General features: G+C 41.5%; 1 protein-coding gene across 2 annotated transcripts in view; it reads left to right on the plus strand.

Moving 5' to 3' along the window:
- LOC140200423 (SH3 domain and tetratricopeptide repeat-containing protein 2-like) overlaps positions 1-25718 on the plus strand; it is a 120890-nt gene that overhangs the window by 71771 nt on the left and 23401 nt on the right. For both annotated transcript variants that reach the window (XR_011886621.1, XM_072263721.1), the window contains 3 exons: positions 18301-18493; positions 19324-19397; positions 22808-23003. Coding sequence is in view for 1 of the 2 variants with exons in the window: in XM_072263721.1 (XP_072119822.1) it covers positions 18301-18493; positions 19324-19397; positions 22808-23003 (463 nt within the window). In the remaining variant the exon portion in view is untranslated. The remainder of the gene's footprint in view (positions 1-18300; positions 18494-19323; positions 19398-22807; positions 23004-25718) is intronic.

Below are 25718 nucleotides of genomic sequence, written 5' to 3' on the forward strand. Positions count from 1 at the left end.
CAACTGCAGAAGGACCTCTTTGCTCCTATACTCAACTCCCCTTGTTATGAAGGCCAACATGCCATTAGCTTTCTTCACTGCCTGCTGTACCTATATGCTTACTTTCAGTGACTGATGAACAAGGACACCCAGATCTCATTGTACTTCCCCTTTTCCTAACTTGACACCATTCAGGTTGTAATCTTCCTTCCAGTTCTTGCCACCAAAGTGGATAACCTCACATTTATCCACATTAAACTGCATCTGCCATGCATCTGCCCACTCACCCAACCTGTCCAAGTCACCCTGTATTCTCATAACATCCTCCTCACATTTCACACTGTTACCCAGCTTTGTGTCATCTGAAAATATGCTCATGTTACTTTTAATCCCTTCATGTAAATCATTAATATATATTGTAAATAGCTGCGGTCCCAGCACCGAGCCTTGCGGTACCCCACTAGTCACTGCCTGCCATTCTGAAAAGGACCAGTTAATCCTTACCCTTTGTTTCCTGTCTGCCACCCAATTTTCTATCCATGTCAGTACCCTACCCTCAATACCATGTGCTCTAATTTTGCCCACTAGCCTCCTATGTGGGACCTTATCAAAGGCTTTCTGAAAGTCCAGGTACACTACATCCACTGGCTTTCTCATGTCCATTTTCATAGTTACATCCTCAAAAAATTCCAGAAGATTAGTCAAGCATGATTTCCCCTTCGTAAATCCATGCTGACTCGGACCTATCCTGTTACTGCTATCCAAATATGCCGCTATTTCATCCTTCATAATTGAGTCCAGCATCTTCCCCACCACTGATGTCATACTAACTGGTCTATAATTGCCTGTTTTCTCTCTCCCTCCTTTCTTAAAAGTGGGATAACATTAGCTACCTTCCAATCCACAGGAACTGATCCTGAATCTATAGAACATTGGAAAATGATTACCAATGCGTCCACAGTTTCTAGAGTCACCTCCTTAAGTACCCTGGGATGCAGACCATCAGGCCCTGGGAATTAATCACACATCAGTCCCATCACCATTTTACCCAACACCATTTTCTGCCTGATGCAAATTTCCTTCAGTTCCTCCATTACCCTAGGTCCTCTGGCCACTATTACATCTGGGAGATTGTTTGTATCTTCCCTAGTGAAGACATATCCAAAGTACCTGTTCAGCTCATCTGCCATTTCCTTGTTCCCCATAACAATTTCACCTGTTTCTGTCTTCAAGGACCCAACTTTGGTCTTAACTAATTTTTTCCTCTTCACATACCTAAAGAAGCTTTTACTATCCTCCTTTATATTCTTGGCTAGCTTACCTTCATACCTCATCTTTTCTCCCCGTATTGCCCTTTTAGTTATCTTCTGTTGCTCCTTAAAAGTCTCCCAATCTTCTGGCTTCCTGCTCACCCTTGCTATGTTAGACTCTTTGGAAAGATCCTGCACCTTCTGCATTATTCCCAGAAATGCCTGCCATTGTTGTTCCACTGTCATCCCTGCTAGGGTATCTTTCCAGTCAACTTTGGCCAGCTCCTCCCTCATGGGTCCATAGTCCCCTTTGTTCAACTGTAATACTGACACTTCCGATTTTCCCTTCTCCCTCTCAAATTGTAGATTAAAATTTATTATATTATGGTCACTACCTCCTAATGGCTCCTTTACCTCGAGTTTCCTTATCAAATCTGGCTCATTACACAACATTCAATCCAGAATTGCCTTCTCCCTGGTAGGCTCTAATACAAGCTGCTCTAAGAATCCATCTCTGAGGTTCTCCACAATCTCCCTTTCTTGGGGTCCAGTACCAACCTGATTTTCCCAGTCTACTCGCATGTTGAAATTCCCCATAACAACTGTAGTATTACCTTTGCGACATGTCAATTTTAACTCTTGATTTAACTTGCACCCTATATCCGGGCCACTGTTTGGCGGCCTGTAGATAACTCCTATTAGGGTCTTTTTGCCCTTACAGTTTCTCAGTTCTGTCCATACTGACTTTACATCTCCTGATTCTATGTCCCCCCTCGCATATACTGAATTTCATTCCTCACCAACAGAGCCACCCCACCCCCTCTGCCAACCTGTCCGTCCTTTTGATAGGATGTATACCCCTGAATATTCATTTCCCAGCCCTGGTCCTCTTGCAGCCATGTCCCTGTTATTCCCACAACATCATACTTGCCAATTTCCAATTGAGCCTCAAGCTCATCCACTTTATTTCTTATACTCCGTGCATTCATATATAATATTTTAATCCATTTAAAGTAATACTTTTACTCCCCTCACCTTTCACATCGATTCCTATTGCACTTGGCCATACACTCCGATCCCTTCCTGAGCTTTCTGCCCCGTTATTTCTGTTGTCTTTCTTCATTTTTCTTATTCTCTCTTTCCCTTTAACTCCATCCTTATATTTACAGTTCGTTCCCTCCACCCCCCCCCCCACTACTTAGTTTAAACACACCCGTGTAGCAGTGGCAAACCTGCCTGCCAGAACGTTGGTCCCCCGTCTGTTAAGATGCAATCCGTCCCTTCTGTACAATTCATCCTTACCCCAAAACAGAGCCCAGTGGTCCAAGAATCTAAATTCCTGCCTTCCGCACCAGCTCCTCAGCCACACATTCAGATCCCCTATCTCCCTGTTCCTGTCCTGTCCAGCACAAGGAACTGGAAGCAAACCGGAGATAACCACCCTAGAGGTCCTGCTTTTCAGCCTTCTTCCAAGTTCACTGAAGTCACGCTGCAGAATTTCTTTCCTCATCCTCCTGATGTCATTTGTGCCAACATGGTCAAGAGGTTCAGCTCTTGTTTAGACTGAACATCAGAATGGGGAAGACATGCGGTTGACTTTGAATGTGGAATGATTGTTAGTGCCAAATGGGTTGGTTTGAGAATCTCAGAAACTGCTGATTTCCTGGAATTTTCAAATTCAATAGTCTCTATAATTTACAGAAAATAGTGTGAAAAACAGGAAAAAAACATCCAGTGAGTGGCAGTTCAGTGGGTGAAAATGTCTTGTTAATGAGAAAGGTCGGAGGAGAATGACCAGACTCATTCAAACTGGCAGGAAAGTGACAGTAACTCAAATAAACATGTTAGTGATGGGTGCAAAATAACATCAAACCTTAAAGCTGATGGGCTGCTGCAGCAGAAGACCACAAACATACACTCAGTGACCACTTTATTAGCTGCCTCCTGGTACCTAATAAAGTGGTCCCTGAGTGTATTACTTGTATAGTAAATAAGGCAGGATGCACTAAAGTGACTTTTGAAGTAGAACATAAGGCTAGCTGATGTTGTATTTTCACTGGTATCTTTTTTTGGTTGTTAAATCAATGTAAATTGTTGAGGATTACCAGGCTTGACTGAAACTCCAGCAGTAGGGAATGGTGTAGCCATTCTGCAGATTTGTGCCATGTACTCTGCTTGGGAGGAGGAAATCACTGCCTCCATGCAAACTGGCATCAGAATACTATGTCACTGCTTTCCATTACCTTTTATAAGACTTTACAGGGGTTGGATTATTTCACATCCAAAAGGGTTTGCTGCTAAAGATTGCTAGAGCAAAGTCAAATGTGTTAAAGACTGTTTTACAGAAATGTTGATATCCTTTGATGAAAGTGAAGATATAATTAGCGCCCTGCAGTGTTACTAAGTTGCATGAGAGCTATTTTGCTCTTATCTATAAGGAGTGAATTAGATTGTGTACTGCTTGGTGAAACTTAGCGTAGCGTAGTAATTAATCCTTAAATTCATGTGCTAAACTGCAATTTTATTATGAGTGAATTGTATTCTACTTAATGGAGCTGAATTTTAGAACGTGGCAGATGGAATTTAAATTTAAGATGCAGGGCTTTCAGCAGCAAAATAAAAGTGAGGGGGCTGGCTCCATTAAGTAATAACTTCTAACCTCATTCTTTATGAAATGGAAGGAGGACCATTATTCCCAGCATCCCCCCAACCCCACCAAAGAACTTCAGGTTCTATTGTGATTCCGTCTTTCTGTCTCAATCGACAAATTATCTGCATGTAAGCAGCAGTCTTTCACAGACTCCTTATCCACCGGATTATTATTCTCTTCCTTCCCCAGTGGGGCCCAGTCTTTCTCTCTCATCTCCTTTCTGATTGCTAATTGCTTCCAAGAAGGTACTATATTCTGCATTGGTCACGTGTCTGAGGAAGAAAATCTTCCTCACTTTACTTTTATCAGTTTACTTGGAGAAACATTAGTCAGCCTCATCAAATCTTCATTTGTCTGACTGCAGGATTATAAGGAATAAATCTCAAGTGTGATAGCAAAGTGGCCAATCATAGGATATGGGAAAGCCATATAATGTAACGGCTGCACCTTGACATTGTTCCTTCATTGGGTGTTTCTGCCTGTTGACCAAATCGACATGCTGGTGTGGTGGCAAGTGTCCAGCAGTCTGTGCTCTTTAATGATGTGCTCTGGGAATTGGGTATCTGGCATCCTAAAAGTAATACTTAATGGAGGAAAGAAATTGACATAATCAAAGAGAGGGAGGAGATGAGGCAGGATAAGATGGAGATTCAGAGGAAGTGAATAGTTATCTAGTGGAAGTGAGGATTTTTATGAGGAGATTGATGATTGACAGAGAAATTGATTAGTAGAACAGAGACCAGTGATTTTTGGAACGAGCTCTATCTTCCATCCCATGAGGAATGATTTAAGACAGACAACCTTTGGAGCCAGTAATGCATACCTTCATTTTACTGCTGCACTTCCTGGCTCCTGGGAAAATCAGCTCATAACTTAACAAGTTTGAAGTTTACTTATTTTCCTGCTTTGATGATGAGTTGTTTGCATGGCAAATTATCCATCACCTTAAAAAAAAGCTGGGTGTATATTTGCAAAAGATAGATGACAGTTGTGAGAGTTAATATTAACTCACTTAGAAAATATTACAGCACAGAAGCAGGCCCCTTGGCCCATCTAATCTGTGCCAAACTATTAATCTGCCTATTCCTATCGACCTGCACCCGGACCATAGCTCACATACCCTCCCATCCATGTCCCTATCCAAATTTCTCTTAAATGTTGAAATTGAACCCGCATCAAGCTTGTTTCACACTCTCACCACCCTCTGAGTGAAGAAGTTTCGTATCATGTTCCCCTTAAACATTTCACCTTTCACGCTTAACCCTTGACCTCTACTTGACCTCATCCAGCCTCAGTGGAAAAAGCCTACTTGCATTTACCCTATCTATGCCCCTCATAATTGTATATATCTCTATCAAATCTTCCCTCAATCTTTCATGTTCCAGTGAATAAAGTCCTAACCTATTCAACCTTTCCCATAACTCAGACCCTCAAGTCCCAGCAAGATTCTTATAAATTTTCTATGCGCTCTTTTAATCTTGTTTACATCTTTCCTGTAGACAGAGACTAAAACTGCACACAATACTCGAAATTAGTCCTCACCAACTTCAAGTAAAATGTCAACCTAACATCCCAACCCCTATACTCAATACATTGATTTCGGAAGGCCAATGTGCCAAAAGCTTTCTTTGCAACCCTTTCTAACTGTGATGTCACTTTCATGGAATTATGAATCTGTATTCCCAAATCCTCCTTGCTCTACCACAATCCTCAATGCCCGAGCACTCACCATGTAAGACCTACCCTGTGCTCCTTCAAAAGTGCAACACCTCACAATTGTCTGCATTAAGTTCTGTCTGCCATTTATCAGCCAATTTTTCCAGCTGGCCCAGATCCCACCCCAACCCCGGAACACTAAGCTGCCGGTTCTGCCCTTCCTGTAACTAAGATACTCTAATAGCTACAATGTCATAATTCCATGTGCTGATTCATGCCATAAGCTCATCCATCTCTAAAGTATTCCTTGCATTGCAATATATGTAGCTAAGAACATTAATTCTACTATGCTCAACTTTAGATTCCTGACTTTGTTGTTAAGCCTACGTACACCTTTCTCCACAACCACTCCTCTATCTATACCGCTGCTTTGGTTCCCATCCCCTGTAACTCAGCAACTCAGTTCATATGAATGACATGCATTTTAAAATGCTTCGAGTGCTGACTTTTGACAGCTTTATCGTCTATGAGAGCATGCTAGGTTGTCGATTCTCCAGTAGGCCTCTTGTTGATGAAAGTTGATGTAAAATTATAGTTTGGTGGCTTGAATTTTCCAAGCTAATCGTCATTGTAAATGATTTTGCCTGCCAGAGTGTCTGATTAGAGAATGTAACCTCATTTTTAGTAAAATTATTCTTTACTTTTGTAATTTGGTTGGATACATAGCACAAGGGTCTAGTTCTGCATTCATTTAAGTCGCTAATAATGTTGGCTGGTGGCGCAGTGAGGTCAGCACAGGCTCAAGAACAGAGGTTCCCGAGTTCGATCCAGTGACAGACTGCTCCTGAGCGCGCTCTCCATCCGTGCGGGTTGATGTCGAGCTCGCAACTCGACCTCGTAAAAAAAAACACTGCCACGTCCAGTTTAAGTTCTCATGCAGAATATTGTGGAGGATCAAATTCCCATTACCTAATACCCAATGATGCCAAAATTATAAACTCAATAGTTCTTGTACTTCAATCAGCACAGGGGAGCAAGAGATCTTGGTGTGGTTGATCTTGTATTTTTTTCTGTTCTACATGGGTCTCACAATTTTAATCTGATAATTTGCATTAATTTCTGGGTCAATAATATTCTGCAGATTGCATCACGTTGTTTATTTCAGCACTAAAACGTTTGGCACATTGAACTTCAGAAGCCGAAGTACTGAGTAGTGGAGACAGGACGTTATGTTGAAGTTGTATAAGGCATTGGTGAGGCCTAGTGTGGAGTATTGTGTGCTGATTTGGTTACCTAGCTACAGGAAGGATGTAAATAAGGTTGGATGAGTACAGAGAAAATTTACACAGATGATGCTGGGACTGGAGAACCTGAGTTATAAAGAAATATTGAATAGGTTAGGACTTTATTCCTTAGAACATAGAAGACTGAGAGGAGATTTGATAGAGGTATACACAATTATGAGGGGTATAGATAAGGTGAATGCAAGCATGCTTGTTCCCCTGCAATTGGTTGGGACTACAACTAGAGGTCATGGGTTAAGGATGAGAGCTGTAAAGTTTAAGGGGAACATGAGGGGAAATAATCTTCACTCAGAGGGTCATGAGAGTGTGGATTGAGCTTCCAGCTCAATTTCAACATTTAAGAGAAGTTTAGATAGGTACATGGATAGTAGAGGTAGGAATTACTATGGTCCAGGTGCAGATCGATGGGACTAAGCAGTTTAAATGATTCAGTATGGACTAGATGGACTGAAGGGCCTGTTTCTATGCTATACTTTTCAATGACTGTGTGACTGTATGTGAAAGCAAACATGTTTGCTTACCAATGGAATGAAATGATTGACTAATTCCAGATTATTTTGCATTATTGTGAATATTCAGCCAGAAGGTTCCTAGCATGTCACACATCAAAGTTCAAAGTAAGTTTATTATCAAAGTACAAAAATGTCGCCATATACAACCCTGAGATTCATTTTCTTGCAGACATACTCAATAAATCATAATAGAATAATAACAATAATAGAATCAATGGCTGACTGCACTAACTTGGGCATTCAATCAGTGTGCAAATGACAGCAAACTGTAAAAATACAGAAGGAAAGATATAATACTAATATATAAATAAGCAATAAATATCAAGAACATGAAATGAAGAGTCCTTGAAAGTGAATTGATAGGTTGTGGGAACATTTCAGTAATAGGGGTAGAGAAATTGAATTTGGTTCAATAACCTGATTGTTGAGAGGTAATAACTGTTTTTGAATATGATGGTGTGAGTCCTAAGGTTCCTGTACTTTCTTCCTGATGGCAGCAGTGAGAAGAGAGAATTTGCTGGGTGAAGAGGGTCCCCAATGATGGTTGCTGCTTTCCAGCAACAATACTTTGTGTAGATGTGTGCAGTGGTGGGGAATGCTTTACCCATGATGGACTGGGCCATATCCAGTACTTTGGTAGGATTTTCTATTCAATTGCTTTGGTGTTTCCATACCAGGTTGTGATGCAGCCAGTCCATATACTCTCCACTACATATTTATGGAAGTTTGGCAAAGTTTTTAGATATCACGCTAAATCATAGAAACATAGAACGTAGAAAACCTACAGCAAAATACAGGCCCTGTGGCCCACAAAGCTGTGCTGAACATGTCCTTACCTTAGAAATTACCTAGGCTTACCCATAGCCTTCTATTTTTCTAAGGTCCATGTACCTATCCAGGAGCATTAAGAGACCCTATCTTTTCCACCTCCACCATCGTCGCCAGCAGCTCATTCCACGCACTCACCATTCTCTGCTTAAAATACTTAACCCTGACATCTCCTCTGTACCTACTTCCAAGCATCTTAAAACTATGCCCTCTCATGCTAGATATTTCAGCCCCAAGAAAAAGCCTTTGACTATCCACATGATCAATGCCTCTCATCATCTTATACACCTCTATCAGGTCACCTCTCATCCTCCATCGCTCCAAGGAGAAAAGGCCGAGTTCACTCAACCTATTCTCATAAGGCATGCTCCCCAATCCAGGCAACATTCTTGTGGATCTCCTCTGCATCCTTTCTATGGTTTCCACATCCTTCCTGTAGTGAGGCGACCAGAATTGAGCACAGTACTCTAAGTGGGGTCTGACCGTGGTCCTTAAACTCAATCCCATGATTGATGAAGGCCAATGCACTGTATGCCTTCTTAACCGCAGAGTCAACCTGGGCAGCAGATTTCGCAAACTCCCGAGGAAGTAGAGGTGCTGCTGTGGTTTCTTCATAATTTCTCTAAAGGGCTGGGCCCAGGATAGGTCTTCCAAAGTAATAATACTAAGGAATTTAAAGTTGCTGACCATCTCCACCTCCGATCCTCTGATGAGGACTGGCTCATGGGCCTTTGGTTTCCTCCTCCTGAAGTTAATAATCACCTTGAGTAAGAGGTTGTTGTTGTACCACTCAGTCAAATTTTCAGTCTCCCTCCTGTATGTTGATTTGTCACCACCTACGATTTGACCAACAACGGTGTTGTCATCAGCAAACTAAAATATGACATTGGAGCTGCACTTAGCTACGCAGTCATAAGTGTAAAACAAATAAAGCATGGACTAAGCACATGGACCTGTGATGCACCTGTGCTGATGGAGATCTTGGAGCAGATGTTGTTATCAATTCAAACTGATTGGGGTCCAATTGCATAAGGAAGTGGTGAGGGTAATTTTTGAAGTTTAGTGATTGATTTTGAAGGAATGATGGTATTGAATGCCGAGCTGTAGTTGATAAAAAGCATCCTGATATATGCATCTTTGCTGTCCAGATGTTCCAGGATTGAGTGAAGATCAGTGTGATGCCATCTGCATTGGTAGATTGCAGATGGTAGGCAAATTGGAGTGGATCCAAGTCACTTCTCAGACAGGAGTTGATATGTTTCATCACCAACCCTTCAAAACACTTCATCAGTGGATGTAAGTGCTACTGGATGACAGTCATTGAGGCAGGTTTCCACACTCTTCTCAGGCATTAGTGTCATTGATGCCTGCTTGAAGCAGATGGGTACATCAGACTACTGAAATGAGAGGTTAATGATCTCAGTGAACACTCCAGCCAATTGATCAGCACAGGTCCTTAGTACTTGCCCAGGCTGGGCTGGATGCTTTTTGTACGTTCTCCATCTGAAGGATGCTCTCACGTCAGCCTCAGAGACTGAAATCACAGTGTCATTGGTGGCTGTGGGAGTTCATGATGGTTTCTCCATGTTTTGATAGTGAAAATGAGCATAGAAGGCATTGAGCTCACCTGGAAGCAAAGCCCTTTATCACTTGATTTAACTTTATAAGAGGTGATAAAGTGATAGAGTGAAGTTTAAGAGACTACTAGACAGGTATATGGAGGAATTTAAGGTGGGGGCTTATATGGGAGGCAGGGTTTGAGGGTCGGCACAACATTGTGGGCCGAAGGGCCTGTACTGTGCTGTACTATTCTATATTCTATGTTCTATGATGGTATTCAAGCCCTGGCACAACTATTGAGCATCCTTTGTTGATTCAAGTTTAGTCTGGAATTGCCACTTTACCCTTGAGATGGCTTTATAAAGATCATACCTGGACATCTTGGATCTTTCTTGGTCACCAGAATTGAATGCCTCTGATCTGGCTCTCAGCAGATTACAGATCTTACAGTTCATTCAGGGCTTCTGTTCGTGGAAGATTCTGAATAATTTTGTGGAGACATACTCATCTACAACTGTTTTAATAAAGTCTGTGACAACTATGATGTACTCATTCCTATCCACAGATGAGTCCCTGAACACTATTCAGACTACCAACTGGAAGCAATCCTGTAGCCATTCCTCTCCCTCCTGCATCTATTTCTGTGTTGTCTTAATCTCTGGAGTTTTTCTCTTTAGCCTCTGCCTGTATGCAGGTAGGAGGACAGCCAAGTGACCTGATTGACTGAAATGCAACCTGGACCTGGAATGGTAGCCATATCTTAGTACAACAGTGGTCTAGTGTGTTGAGACCACTGGTGCTACAGGTTATATGCTGATGGTGATTGGGAAGTGTTCCCTTCAAACAAGCTTGGTTGAAGTCCCTGACTACGATTTTAAATGTGTTGAGATGGACTGTTTCTTGTTTGGAGATGACATCATGCAATATCTCAAGCACTTGATTATAGTCGGCCACTGATGCTATTTAAACTGTGACCTGATTGAGGAAGTGGAGGGATGGGTTAGTAAATTTGCTGATGACACAAAGGTTAGGAGTGTTGTGGATAGTGTGGAGGGCTGTCAGAGGTTACAGAGGGACATTGAAAGGATGCAAAACTGGGCTGAGAAGTGGCAGATGGAGTTCAACCCAGATAAGCATGAGGTGGTTCATGCTGGTACGTCAAATATGATGGCAGAATATAGTATTAATGGTAAGACTCTTGGCAGTGTGAAGGATCAAAGGGACCTTGGGATCCAAGTCCATAGGACGCTCAAAGCAGCTGCACAGGTTGACTCTGTGATTAAGAAGGCATACGGTACATTGGACTTCATCAATTGTGGGATTGAGTTTAAGAGCTGAGAGGTAATGTTACAGCTATGTAGGACCCTGGTCAGACCCCACTTGGAGTACTATGCTTAGTTCTGGTTGCCTCACTACAGGAAGGATGTGGAAACCATAGAAATGGTGCAGAGGAGATTTACAAGGATGTTGCCTGGATTGGGGAGCAGGCCTTATGAGAACAGGTTGAGTGAAGTCAGCCTTTTCTCCTTGGGGTGACGAAGGATGAGAGGTGACGTGATAGAGGTGTACAGATGATCAGAGGCATTGATCATGTGGATAGATAGAGGCTTTTTCCCAGGGCTATGAAACGGCTAGCATGAGAGGGCACGATTTTAAGGTGCTTGGAAGCAGGTACAGAGGAGATGTCAGGGGTAAGTTTTTTACGCAAAGAGTGGTGAGTGCGTGGATTGAGCTGCCGGCGACGATGGTGGAGGCAGATACAATAGGGTCTCTTAAGAGACTCCTGGATAGGTACATGGAGCCTAGAAAAATAGAGGGCTATGAGTAACCTTAGGTAATTAGGTAATTTCTTAGAGCATGTTCAGCACAGCTTTGTGGGCCGAAGGGCCTGTATTGTGCTGTAGGTTTTTCTATATTTCTAATATTATGGAGAACTCCCAAGGTAAATAGATCAGATGTCATTTGACTGTTAAGTGTTCAGGGTCGAGGGGAACATGAGTTTGACAGAACTGCCACCTCAGAGAGCACCACTGAGAGTTTATCATGAACCACATGCCTTCACATTTTGCCTTTTCTGAATCTGCAGTTCAGTCAATTCTGTTGATCAAGAAGCCTTCTGGTCTGAATGCTGTATTTGGTGTGCTGGAAGTAAGCTACATCTCACTCAGATATAGAATACAACAGTCTCTTATTTCCCTCTGATACAGCAGATTAGCACTCAGGTCCTCAGTTGCATTCTCCAGTGACTCCACATTTGCTAACAAGATGCTGAGTAGCAGGAGTTTCATCCCTTTCCACTTCAGCCTGGTCTGGAGCTCTCCCCCCAGTTCCTAACCTTGCTTCTGGCCATGGTGATGAACCTTCACCAACTTACAGTTGCTGTACCTGCGTGATCCATCTAGGCCTTCAGAAGATTGTGAGATCTATAGGTCATTAGTTGATTTAAAAGTACTTTACTTAAATGGACGAATATATGTTTTAATAAGTTTTTCATGTCAGACTGAGATCAAATACTGCATGTTGCTTTTTTTTGGAGTTTTGCCAGAAGAGTTGGGTTAAGAAATTGCAGAAATAACTTTGGGTTCTTACAGGACAACTGTGTCTTAACAACACAGTTCCAGACTTGTACTTAGTGTCCACTTTATGAGGTACGCCTGTACACCTGCTCGTCTAATCAGCCAATTATGTGGCAGCATCTCAATAAATAAAATCATGCAGACATGGTTCAGTTGTTGCTCAGACTAAACATCAGAACGTGGAGAAATGTGATCTAATTTACTGTGAATGTTGAAGGATTGTTGGTGCTGGTCAGAGTGCTTGCAGTAACACGTAAAAATCTGCAAGTGCTTGAAATCCAAAGCAACACACACAAAATGCTAGAGGAACTCAGCAGGTCAGACAGCATCTATGGAAAAGAGTAAACATAGCATGAACATCAATTTCTTTAACACCCGCCTCTCCTTCACCATTCCCCATTCCTGATTCCCTCTCTCACCTTACCTCCTTGCCTGACCATCACCTCCCTCTGGCGCTCCTCTTCCTTCCCTTTCTTCCATGGCCTTCTGTCTTCTTCAATCAGATTTCTCCATCCCCAACCCTTTATCTCTTTCACTAATCAATTTCCTAGCTCTTTCCTTCACTTCCACCCCCAACTCTCCCAGTTTCACTTATCCTCTACCACCTTGTACTTCTTCCTCCCCTCCTCCCACCTTCTTAATCTGACTTTTTCACCTTCTTTCCAGTCCTGATGCAGGCTCTCAGTCTGAATAGTTGACAGTTTACTCCTTTCCATAGGTGCTGCCTGGCAAGCTGTGTTCCTCCAGCATTTTTGGTGTTTTCAGTTTTTTAGGAACTGCTGATCACGCACAACAGTCTCTGGAGTTTACAGAGAATGGTGCGGAAAACAAAAGTCATCCAGTGAGCAGCAGATCTGTGGGTGAAAGTGCCTTGTTAATGAGGAAGGTTAGAAGAGAATGGTCAGACTGGTTCAAGCTGATTGTAATTCAAATAACCACAGATTACATCAGTGGTGTGCAGAAGAGCATCTCTGAATGCACAGCACATTGAACTTTGAAGTGGATGGGCCACAACAGCAGATGGCCATGAACGTACTCACAGTGACCACTTTATTAGGTATCTCTTGTACCTAATAACATGACTACAGAGTGTATATTCCCCAAACTTGCTAATTATCCTTGACACTTCCCTTCCTACCTCTTCTGTTCCATCATCCTCTTATTGACCTGTGTTCTGCTTCATACTTCTCAGTCACAGAATGCAACTACCATCTTCTGATTCCAAAGCGCTGTCCTTTCTAAGCCATTGAGCAATTACCTGAAGCCCTTGCTAGAGTCCAAATAACTTTGCCATATCTTATCTGTTCAGGCCTTTTAACATTTGGAATGTTTCTATGAGATTCCCCCCTCATTCTCCTAAACTCCAGGGTACACAGCCCAACAGCTGCCAGACATTCCTCATATGGTAACCCTTTCATTCCTGAAATCATTCCTGAAATGGATGAAAGTTTTGGATGGTAGAGGGCTTGCAGGCTGTTTTGCCCTGCTGTTGAGCCTATCCAAAGTTGTTCAGCTCTTCAAAGCTGTTTTATCTTATTTTCAATAATTGAATTGGCTGCACTTTTTTCATTCCCAGGAACTTTTACAGATCATGTTCTCGGTATTATTTTTATTTCCATAGTTTGTCTTCTTTCGAACATTGGTGTTTGTTAGTCTTTGTTTGTACATATGTATATTCTTTTTCATAAAATTCTGTTGTATTTCTTTTTCCTGTAATTTCATTCAAAGAAATGAATCTCAGGATAACATATGTATGTATTTTGATAATAAATGATCTTTGAACTTTGAACCATATATTTCTGAAATTATCAAGTTAACAGTGTGATTGTGGGAGAGAAAAGTCAAGTCCTTTGCTGGGACTGAACCAGGGTTTCACTATTTCTAAAATAGTTTGTCTAGGTATTCCAGATTGCTTGCTTGCATGTGGAGATTTGATATTTAATTTGATATGTATTAGTTAGATACTACTACTATGTTGACTCAGGCCTAGGCGGCCGGCGTCAAGCACGATGACGGACTCTCCACTTCTCCCTCTCCCTCATCAGTGTGTTCAGTTCATCTTCATTAGCTGCGCTGCTGTCTTCGAGGAGCGTGTTGACCATAGTCTTGGGAGGGCGCCCAGGGTTCATCCTCCCATACTTGGACTCCCATATGATGACTAGGCTGACAGGTAGCTCGGGGTGGCATAGACAGTGCCCCGCTAGTTGCAGTCTTTCTGCCTCGATTTTAGTGGTGCGAATCAGTAGGTCGTTATAGAGCTCGACGTTCGTCATGTGCTGTTGCCAACTCACGTCAAGAGCCATCCAGAGCATTCATGTATAGCAACCATCTAGAGACTTTCGCTTAGCCTTGGTGAGTGTCCACGTCTCACATCCGTACGTGAGAATGGACTCTATGACTGCTATGAAGATCCTCTTTTTAAGCCTTCTGGTCAGGTTTGACTTCTAGTTCTTCTTCATGTCGTTCATAGCCCTCAATGCCAGCGCCTTCCGTATCTTTATGTCCTTCTCTGAACTGATCATTCTTGACCCAAGGTACTTGTAGTCAAAGACTTTCTTAATGGTATCATTCTTTACGGTCTTGAGAGTACCTTTGTAGCAGTTAAACGCCATATACTCTGTCTTTTTAGCATTTAGGTGAAGTCCAACTTTATTGCACTCAATTTCCACTTTTGTTAGACGCTGCTGTGCTTCCTCCATCTGGTCAGAGCGCAGGACTATGTCATCTGCAAAATCAAGATCTGTGAACATAACTGGTCTAACCCTTCTGATTCTTTCTGGTTTTATGGTAAAACCAAGCTTGTCATGATCTTTGGTAGCTTGACGTAGAGCGTAATCAAGGGTGATTATAATGATGTAGGGTGCCAGAGTGTCTCCTTGCAGCACTCCAGCTAGGAGCTCGAACACTGCTGTTTCTCCGTCTGGTGATACAATTTTCGCCATGGTTTTGGTATAGCTGGACTCTATTGCTCTCAGTAGATGGTCTGGCACTCTGTTAGCTTTCAGGATCTTCAGCATTTTACCTCGGTGAATGGAGTCAAAAGCTTTGTGAAAACTGATGAAAGTAAGCACGGCTGGTAGGTTGTTCTTCTTGACTTCCTTGATGATCCTATGGAGAACAAGTATTTGCATTACTGTTGTGCGCTTCTGCCGAAAACCATTCTGATTGATTCTTAGCTTAGGGTCAATGATGATGCGAATCCTGTTCAAGACCATCTGATTGTATAGCTTTGCTAAGATGCAGGTCAAGCTGATACCATGGTAGTTATCTGTCTTCGTGAGGGATCCAGACTTGGGGACTGTGATAATGTTTGAGAGTGACCACTGTTCTGGTTTGTACACAGTACACAATGGAGGTGAGAAATCGCTTTGGCCCACTGGAAAGGGGGGAGGAAGAGACTGCCACCGACCGCTATCAATGGCTCATAGACGCACACACAGATGCAACAAAGAGTTTGCCTACTGTGAAGCGAATCAAGAAGAGCCGGATCTTGAAACATCCTGACGTTGTCGCAGCAAGAAGTGTGGTCAATGCTTGTCATGCTGAGCTCAGAAGGAGCGAAACAAAAGAGCTAAGAGACAAGTTCAAGACAGCAAAGAAGAATCTCTTTGCCACCTATGACCGACTGAAGGAAGAGGAACTAGCTGAGAGGATTAGAGAGGTAGAGGCTGCTAATGAAGACAAGCCACATGGAGAAGCATGGTGCCTAGTCAGCGAGATCAGCAGACAGAAGAAGTCCCCATCAGGTCAAATAAGTGGTAAAACAGCAGAGGATTAGTTAGATAGATTGATCTTAAAGTAGGTTAAAAGATTGACACAACATTATGGGCCAAAGAGCCTGTGCTGTGCTGTAATGTTCTATGTTCTAAACCATAATGTGAGACTGGCTGCTTCCTTGTATTTTATCAGATAGATTTAGCCTGATTTTATCTTATTAGTACATTCTGTTCCTTGTTGATGGATTTTGCGTTTTGCAAATGCCAGAAAGTACAGTCCAATCCTAACAAATAATACTTTGTGCAAAGCAGAACAATGGCACTGCCTCACCTCCTACAGATACATTGCCTATTCAATACATTGAGAATTGTTGTTGAATTAAATGCTCAGAGTCAAATTGGAAATAACTAATTATTGCTGGCAGTAGGCCAGCCCAAGTGTTAATTGCCAAACCATTCTTCTCTTCATAAAAAAATGCATACCTTTCTGTTCAGTTGAAGAAGTTCTGACACTTGAAAGAAGTTACATGCTGAAGTTGAGTATCACAATTGATATATAGCCCTCCCAAAACCAGCTGTTACCTTAATCAATTGTCGAATAGTAAGAAAACAGATATAGATCAAATTCATTGCCATCCTACAATGTATAGGTAAATACTAAGTAGTGCTTGCAAGCGAAACCCATGGCTAATTTCAGCCAGCTCTCTAACATTGTACCCCAGTTGGAATATTTTTCCTTGATTGTATTACATGTTTAGAGTATATAGTAACCGCTAAATGTTCTGCTTTGCATTTAAAATCTGATTCTACTAACGCTGGTGGAACTAAACTTCAGGTGCAGAATACAGTGTGGTGCTACTGCTATACCACAGAAGTGCCTAAGAGACTGGATGCACTATCAACTCTGTCTGATCAAGGATGGATGCAGAAAACAATATGAATTTAAATAATTAGCAGTTAGGTTGCACTATGCAAAAGATGGAACATTAGTGATTTCAGGACTAGCTACCTTTTGGAGTTTAGGGTTTTGTTTCTTCTGATAATATTACTTTGCTTTATATTGATTTAAATAATTTTTACTGTCACAAACAATATATCACAAAAAGTGAAACGTAAAAGACTGCAAGGAGATATCGGATGGCAGAATATGCAGACAAATGGCAGATAAAATTTATACTTAGAAGTGTGAAATTATGCATGTTTGCAGAAAACCAAGACAAGGCAATACATGTTAAATGTCATAATTCTAAATGGTTTGCAGGAATGTGTGCCTTTTTTTTAAAGTAACATTATCAGTTGAGAGAATGACTCAAAAAACATTTGGGATTCTGGGCTTCATTACTACAGAAACAAAGTACAAAAACAGTGAAATTGCAATGAACTTTTAATAAAACTCAGGTTAAATCACAAATGGAATATTGCAACACACATCAAAGTTGCTGGTGAACGCAGCAGGCCAGGCAGCATCTCTAGGAAGAGGTGCAGTCGACGTTTCAGGCTGAGACCCTTCGTCAGGACTTTTGCATCCAGGAATATTGCATCCAGTTTCTGGTGGGACAAGCATGTCCAGGAGATCGCAAAAAGAAAGATGCAAACACGAGGAAATCTGCAGATGCTGGAAATTCAAGCAACACACACAAAAAAACTGAAAGAGTTAGTCCTGACGAAGAGTCTTGGCCCGAAACGTCGACTGTACCTCTTCCTATAGATGCTGCCAGTCTGCTGCGTTCACCAGCATTTTTTGTGAGTGTTGCAAAAAGAAATATACTAATGTTTCCAGGAAATAAGGATTTCAGCTACAGAGTTAGACTGATGAAGCTGAGTTTGTTCCCTTGAAGCTAAATTCTGAGGAGAAATAATACAGGTATACAACATTATGAGTGGTTTAAGCAGAGCAGGTTTAAGTGGAGCAAGCAAAGAGAAACAGCTCCCCTCAGTGGATTGTTCAATGATGTGACTGAAAGTGATGGGCAAAAGACACAAAAGTAATGTAATGGGAAATTGTTCATACATTATATGTGAATGAGAATTGAATCTTTCTGCCCGTGGGATAGGTGAATTAATTGGGGCTTTCAAAAAGAAATTGCTAAGTAAATGAGAGAGAATAATCTGTCACGCTGTGGAGAAAGAGCTAGGGTTAGGATTGAATAGACTGACTTGCAAGGGAGTGGCATATACTCAGTATGTTGATTGGCAGCGTCCTTTACCACAACAATTCTATGACTTTGTTAAAAGACATTCCAATACTATTATCTATTTCTGCATCAAGGTCACTTTTTCACCAGAGCCTTATCCAACATTCCAAAGAGGGAAGAGCAAGATCTGCACGTTTGCAAGGAAGATCTCATCATGGTTAAAGATATCGGGGATGACTCAAAGTGGGAAGCAACTGCACTCTCAACCAATGAAAAGGGCCTCGTTCCGGTTTCTGCTCCACAGGCTCTTCTCTACCCATTTTACCAGTATGGCAAGATTATTCTCACTCCTATTACATTTTCATGGAAAGCTAATTCTTTTATGTTATGAAATTGATCTACAGAAGTTGGTACTTTGGCAAGATTAAACATAAAGACCCAGAGACTACTAATCTATGGATCCCTTCTCCTTTAATTTAGGATTATTCTCCTTAAGTGGAGAAAGTCCCATGTAAATCATACTCAAGTCATCATTTACATCAATATTAAAATATAATTGTGTTACACTAAGACACCGAAGAAAGGCTTTCAGTTTGTTTGGTTGGAGGTGGCATCCAATAGAGCAGTCCTATTCCTTATTTCCCTGTATCTCTGCAACTTAATTTCTTGCTCTACAGTTGCATGAACTCCCCTTTTATTCTTTTCCCACATATCTACACATTAGAGAAATTTACAGTAGCTTATTAACCTGCCAATACATCTTTGGGATATGGGAGGAAATCCCACACAGTCATATGGAGACTATGCAAGCTCCATACAGACAACACACACGGATGAAACCTATATTCCTGGGGCTTTGGAATCCCTGAACTTACTGAGTTGAAAAATATATTATTACTTAAATATTCATTGCATCATATCTTCCTTTTCAACAAATATAATAGTTGTGCTAAGTCTTGATTACAATTATAATGTATTTAGCAAAACTATAAAATCAGCTTCAAAGTTAAGACCAAACTATATATTTTTTTGCAAGGCTCAGAACAATTATTTCTTGGAAAAGCTTCTGCTGTTTTATTGTTGTATTTATTTATACCATGGATATTGCACATCCATGAGTTGCTGATTAATTATAGTGCAATTGAATTTGATCCCAGGTGGTTCCTGAAGACAAGAGCAGAAAACTTTGGTGGCTATGAGGAATGTAAACACCACTTCCCTCTTTCAATTGGTAAGCAATTTTTTATTAACCTTGTGATAGTTTTTCCATTTGTTAATTTTTCCCAATGGGTAAGTTTGGGGAGAATTTGAGGGGAAAGTTTATTTTGCAGATACTTGATATTTGGAGCTCTGCCAGAGAAGGTGCAGAAGTTGGATAACATCACTATCTTTAGGAGATATTTAGACAAGCTTTAGAGTAGGCAGGATATGGAACAATTTAGTTCTAATGAAGCTAAATGAGATCAGTATAGATTGACAACAATTCAGCAAGGATACAATAAGCTGAAGGATTCTTTTCTGTTCCAATGAATAATTTTGTGTTCATTAAATTATCTTTCTCTACTTTGATATATGGGGAGGGGGAGAGGGATAAGGCAGTGGATTTTATTTAATATCAAAAGAAACTTTATTCAAAATTTTAAAAAAAATTGAATAATATGAATGCTTTTTCATTCTTTCATTCATAGACAATGTGTTAAATAGTGTTCTATTATATTTCTTAAAACCAAGGCATGAAACTAGCTGTAAAGGTTTGGTTTTTATTTGCTGGTGTCTTGCCTTAACATTGCTGTCCATAATGTTAAATTTCAGGTGGCAAGCTGGGTGAGGGTATTTCAATTCTGATGATGTCACTGACATGCTATGGCTTTGAGCAGGCCAAGGCTAATTAGTTCTCTGCCATGTGTGACAGCTGGATCCCAGAAACCTGTTTCATTACAAAATTTGAAATTTCCTTGCAGGCCAGGTGAATCAGGTACACTCTTTAAGGCCTCCCTTGCTAACTTATGGCCTTCCTGGTAGAAGTGCATGCCTGTCGTTAATAATGATCCAATCTATTCAAACTTACTTTGAGTAGGGCCTCTCAATAGGGATAGGCAGACTGACATGCCATTCCCATCAGTCACATCTTTAACTATATCCAAGTTAAGCAAGTTAAATGGAAAATTTCCTGGTCATTTTACCACCTGAGCCTACTATTTATACTCCTGTCTGTGATTATACCTTAATGGCAGTTTTGGAGGAGGAACTGGACACTGGAACCTAAGTAAGATGCTACATAGGGTTAAACGCAAGAGATTTTGCAGAAGCTGCAAATCCACAGCAGCACATACAAAATGCTGGAAGAACTCAGCAGATTAGACAGCATCTATGGAGAGGAATCAACTGTCAATGTTTCAGGCTGATACATTTCATCATGCCTTCTCCTATTTCCTTTCCAGTCCTGATGAAGGGTCTTGGCCTAAAATGTCCACTGTTTATTCCTCTCCGTCGAATCTGCCTGACTTGAGTTCCTCCTACATTTTTTATATGCTGCCACATAGGGCTTTTTAATGTGCCAGCATGTGCTAGATGTTGTAGTGTGTGAAGGAAGAGAAGTGGGTGCAGTTACTATTACAAGGGAGATGGTACTCAAACAGCTCAAAGACCCAGAAGTACGTAAGTCATCCGGACCAGATGAAATGCACCCTAGGGTTCTGAAAGAGGTAGCGTTGGAGATTGGGGCGTCATTAGGAATGATCTTTCAAAAATCATTGGACTCTGTCATGGTGCCAGAGGACTGAAAAATTGCAAATGTCACTCCACTCTTTAAGAAAGGAGGAAGGCTGCAGAAAGGAAATTATAGACCAGTTAGTCTGACGTCAGTGGTTGGGAAGATGTTAGAGTCAATTGTTAAGGACGAGGTGATGGAGTACATGGTGACACAGGACAAGATAGGACAAAGTCAGCATGGCTTCCTTAACGGAAAAGCCTGCCTGATGAACTGTTGGAATTTTTGAGGAGATTACAAGTAGGATAGATAAAGGGGATATAGTGGATGTTGTATATTTGGACTTTCAGAAGGCCTTTGACAAGGTGCCACACATGAGGCTGCTTACCAAGTTAAGAGCCCATGACATTACTGGAAAGTTACTAACATAGTTAGAGCATTGGCTGATTGGAAGAAGGCAGCGAGTGGGAATGAAAGGATCCTTGTCTGGTTGGCTGCCAGTGACTAGTGGTGTTTTGCAGGGGTTGGTGTTGGGACCACTTCTTTTTATGCTGTATATAAATGATTTAGATGATGAAATAGATGACTTTGTTGTCAAGTTTGCAGATGATACAAAGATTGGTGGAGGAGCAAGTAATGTTGAGAAAACAGGAAGGATGCAGAAGGACCTAGACAGATTAGGAGAATGGGAAAGAAAGTGGCAAATGAAATATAATGCTGGAAAATGCATGGTCATGTACTTTGGTAGTAGAAATAAATGTGCAGACTATTTTCTAAACAGGGAAAAAATCCAAAGATCCGAGATGCAGAGGGACTTGGGAGTCCTTGTGAAGAACACCGTAAAAGTTAACTTGCAGGATGAGTCAGTGAGGAACGACTCATCCTGCCTCACAAATGCCATGCTAGCATTTATTTCAAGAGGTCTGAAGACAAGAGCAGGGATGTGGTGCTGAAGCTTTATAAGGTACTGGTGAGGCCTCACCCTCAGTATTGTGTACAGTTTTGTGCTCTTCATCTTAGAAGAGGTGTGCTGGCATTGGAGAGGGTCCAGAGGAGGCTCACAAGGATGATTCCAGGAATGAAAGAGCAATCATACGAAGAACATTTGATGGCTCTGGGTCTGTACTTGCTGGAATTTAGAAGGATGGGGGGGTGGGGGAGATCTCATTGAAACCTTTCGAATGTTGAAAGGCCTAGACAGAGTAGATGTGGAAAGGATGCTTCCCATGGTGGGAGAGTCTGGGACAAGAGGGCACAGCCTCAGGATAGAGAGGCGTCCATTCAAAACAGAGATGCAGTGAAATTTCTTTATCTAGACGGTGGGGAATGTGTGGAATTTGTTGCCACGTGCAGCTGTGTAAGCCATGTCACTGGATGTATTTAAGGCAGAGATTGACAGGTTCTTGATTGAACGTGGCATCAAAGGTTATGGGGAAAAGGCTGGGAAATAGGGTTGAGGAGGAGAAAAAAAGGATCAACCATGATTGATTGGTGGAGCAGACTCGATGGGCCAAGTGGCCTAACTCTGCTCCTATGTCTTATGGTCTTTTAGGATGTCAATATTTCAATATGTTGCTCTTGGTAGGTTATTTATCACGTTCTGATGCTTTCCAAGGTTTTGCCTGGATCTGCAATTGAAGATACAGGGCAAGTGCTGGAAAAATCACATGTGATTTCATCCACTATTCAGTTACTTAGAAGAATAATTATCAAAACTGTGCGTGCAACTTTCTTTTCTTTAGTATAGTATAGACAAGAATTTGCTGAAATAAAAGAGCAATCTTTTTGCATGGCTTAAACAGTACAATCACAAAGGAGTGCATGTTCATTGTGTCAGTATTCAGGTAACGCCGAAAGACAATTCAAGTGAATTGGAGAACTTCCATCATTTGTCATACAGCTACTACTTACAAGTAACCTTTGCCTTTTAGGTACTGGCACCTGCATTGCAACTATGGATTACAAAGCAGTTGAGGTGGATGAACTGTGTTTCAGTGAAGGAGAAAAGATTCAGATAATTGGCTTCCTTCTTTCGAACCTGAAGTGGTTTTTGGGGAAGTCCTTATCTACTGGAGATACTGGGTTTGTACCAGTAAAGTACACGCGGCCTGACCAATTCAAACCACTGTGAGTAAAATGCTTCTGATTCAGATGAATGTGAGTGTCAATCCAGTTAAAGGGTCTCAGCCCAAAATATTGACTGTTTATTATTTCCATAGTTGCTGCCTGACCTGCTGAGTTCTGCCAGCAACGTGTGTGTGTTCCTCTGGTTTTTTTGCATTTGCAGGATCTTTTGTGTTTGTGAATGTGAGATATGTCAGACATTAATACATATTCCAGAATGTTTGGAGGGCTTTTTAATATGGTTAGAAGTCAATTTCTATTTGTTATAATTTCCATGAAGATTTTGTGAGGGTAAAACTATGAGGAAGACACATACAGTATATAAATGGAAATAATTATTTATTTTAAACAGTATATATTAATTCAATATATCTGAACACCAGACAGAAATTCAGTAGCAACATGCTTGCAATTTTCCAATGCACAAAGAGTACTGGAAAAGGTGAATTTTTCCCCCTTTTGGCTTTCTGTCCTGGAAAATGCACAGCTCCCTACTTCAGATATCAAACACAACAGATATAGTTTTTTAATTCTCCTCATAGCTGTTGAGTAACTCACTGACAACCATGTACATTCAGTTGCCCCAAGTGCAGATTTGGCAGCTCCCTTGTAATGGATCAAATTCAGACTCCAATGCTGTACTGTAGCAATGAGGTGGTCATTTCAACACATCTGCTTCCTGAAGCACTCTCCTTTAATATAAGCTTTCAACCTAAATCTTCACAGACAAATTCTTAAAACCATTACAAACAATTCTAACACTAATGAGCTAGGTAGTCTGATTCAATGCTTGTCAGTCTTACATGCATTAGCCTGACATGTTGGTTTCCTCTCGTGAGCTCCTCACATTCTTCCTTCCATGGTACTGTGAGCTCCACCAGGATGATTTTCTTGTCTTTGGTGGACCACAGTACAATGTCTGGTCGAAGTATGTTTGCGCCATCTCTGGGAACTGTAGCTTCCTGCCCACATCGACCCTAATTTCCCAGGATTTGGTAGTTTACAGCAGATTGGATTTAAGCCTCTTTGCTATAACCAGTGTGGGACTCTCCTTGATGAAAATTACTGCCCTGTTTGCCTCTCTGCCAGCTGGTTTCTTGTTACACCTCTCCTGCTCCAGCGTCTCAGCAAGGGACAACAGGAACATGTCGTGGCGCCACCTATACCATCCTTGTGTTAACGCTGTTTTGCATCCTGACAGTATGTGTGCCAGTGAACCCCGCTGACCATGAAGTGCTGTAGTTAGGGTCCTTTCTCAGCCCCGATGCACGCAGCTGTAATGGTGTAGGGAGAGTGTCATACACTGACTGCAGGAGGAAAGAAATGAAGAAGGGCTCCAGTCTCCAAAGCTCTTCCCCAGTGACCGTGTATTTGGGAAGATCCTATTTTGTCCAGGCGCCAGCTCCACTGCCTTCGTTACCTTCCTTTTGTCCTCACAGTTCCACACCTCTGCCTGGACCATGTCATGCCTATCCTTTGAACGTGCATTGTTGGAAGTGTGCTGAGCCAAGCCCTTGCTATCTCAGGCATGGGTTGCCAATGAGGTCTCTCAATTGCAGGGAGCTTACTGCCTGGTCTTTGGCCGAGTTGGCCGCCCATTTTTGAGCCAATCTTGTTGTGCCTCCTGCTTAGTTTATTAGCTTGTTCATTGGAGCCCCTCAGCGTTAACACAACTCTATACTTAGCCACCTTGAACTCTTCCACTACCAATGACAGCGGGAGCTGTAGCTGGCCTGATCTTGTGTTGTGGCCCACTGAAGGAAAACTTGGGTAGATCCCCAGCCACCTCTGCAGGTGCTTGTTGACTTTCCTCTCAATGCCTTCCACAGTGGGCATGGGGAACTCGTACACCATGAAAAGCCAGATCAGGTCTCTACGTCGTTAAATGAAAGTAAAACTGCAAATGCTGAAAACTGAAATAAAAATTAAAAATGCTAGAAACAGTCAGTAGACCAAACAACATCTGTGGAAAGTAAAACTGTTTTAAGAATGTTTGCAATTTTCTACCCTAGAGAGAAGTGGATAGTCAGTTGCTGAGTATATTCGAGGCTGACACTAATGGACCTGCTGGAACCAGGGAAATCTTGGGATCACTGTAAGAAAGTGTAATTGGCAGAGAAGGATTGAGGGGATGTCCTTGACTTTCTAGCTAGTAGAGTTGAACTCCTGATCTCCTGAGTAGTATCACCAGGCTTGGAGCCAGTAATTTTCACCAACACCATTTTAACCTCACTAACCCTAAATGGTGTTTGGTGCAAATTACTGGCTCCAAGTTGGCACAATATCAACCAGCTATCACGTATGCATGGTAAGAGGATGGATGTGTTCCAGTGGAATGGCAGTGTGATCATACCTGCAGGTAAATGGCATTGATGTCATACCTGCACAATTAATCTTTGATTTACTGGAGTGCTCTTACTTAATGTGATTGAGTGAAAGGTCCCAGTCAAAATGCTGGCAGGGGATAAACTTAGTAAACTAATCATTTCAATTTTAACTCTATCATTCAGTTCCCCCAAGGGTAAATTAAATTATCTGTTTGAATTGCAGAGTAATTGCATGTAAGATATTTTAGTGTAATGCTAAGTATCATGGCAAGATAATGAAGGTTTTTATCTTTAGCAACTCCGATGCAGCATTCCATTTGCCATAATTACATTTTTCAAGTTCAGAGATGTGTCATGATTTTACAACAGGAAATAGTCAGATTATAAATAA

Source organism: Mobula birostris, chromosome 7 (genome assembly GCF_030028105.1).
Source record: "Mobula birostris isolate sMobBir1 chromosome 7, sMobBir1.hap1, whole genome shotgun sequence".
NCBI classification, from domain to species: Eukaryota; Metazoa; Chordata; class Chondrichthyes; order Myliobatiformes; family Myliobatidae; genus Mobula; species Mobula birostris.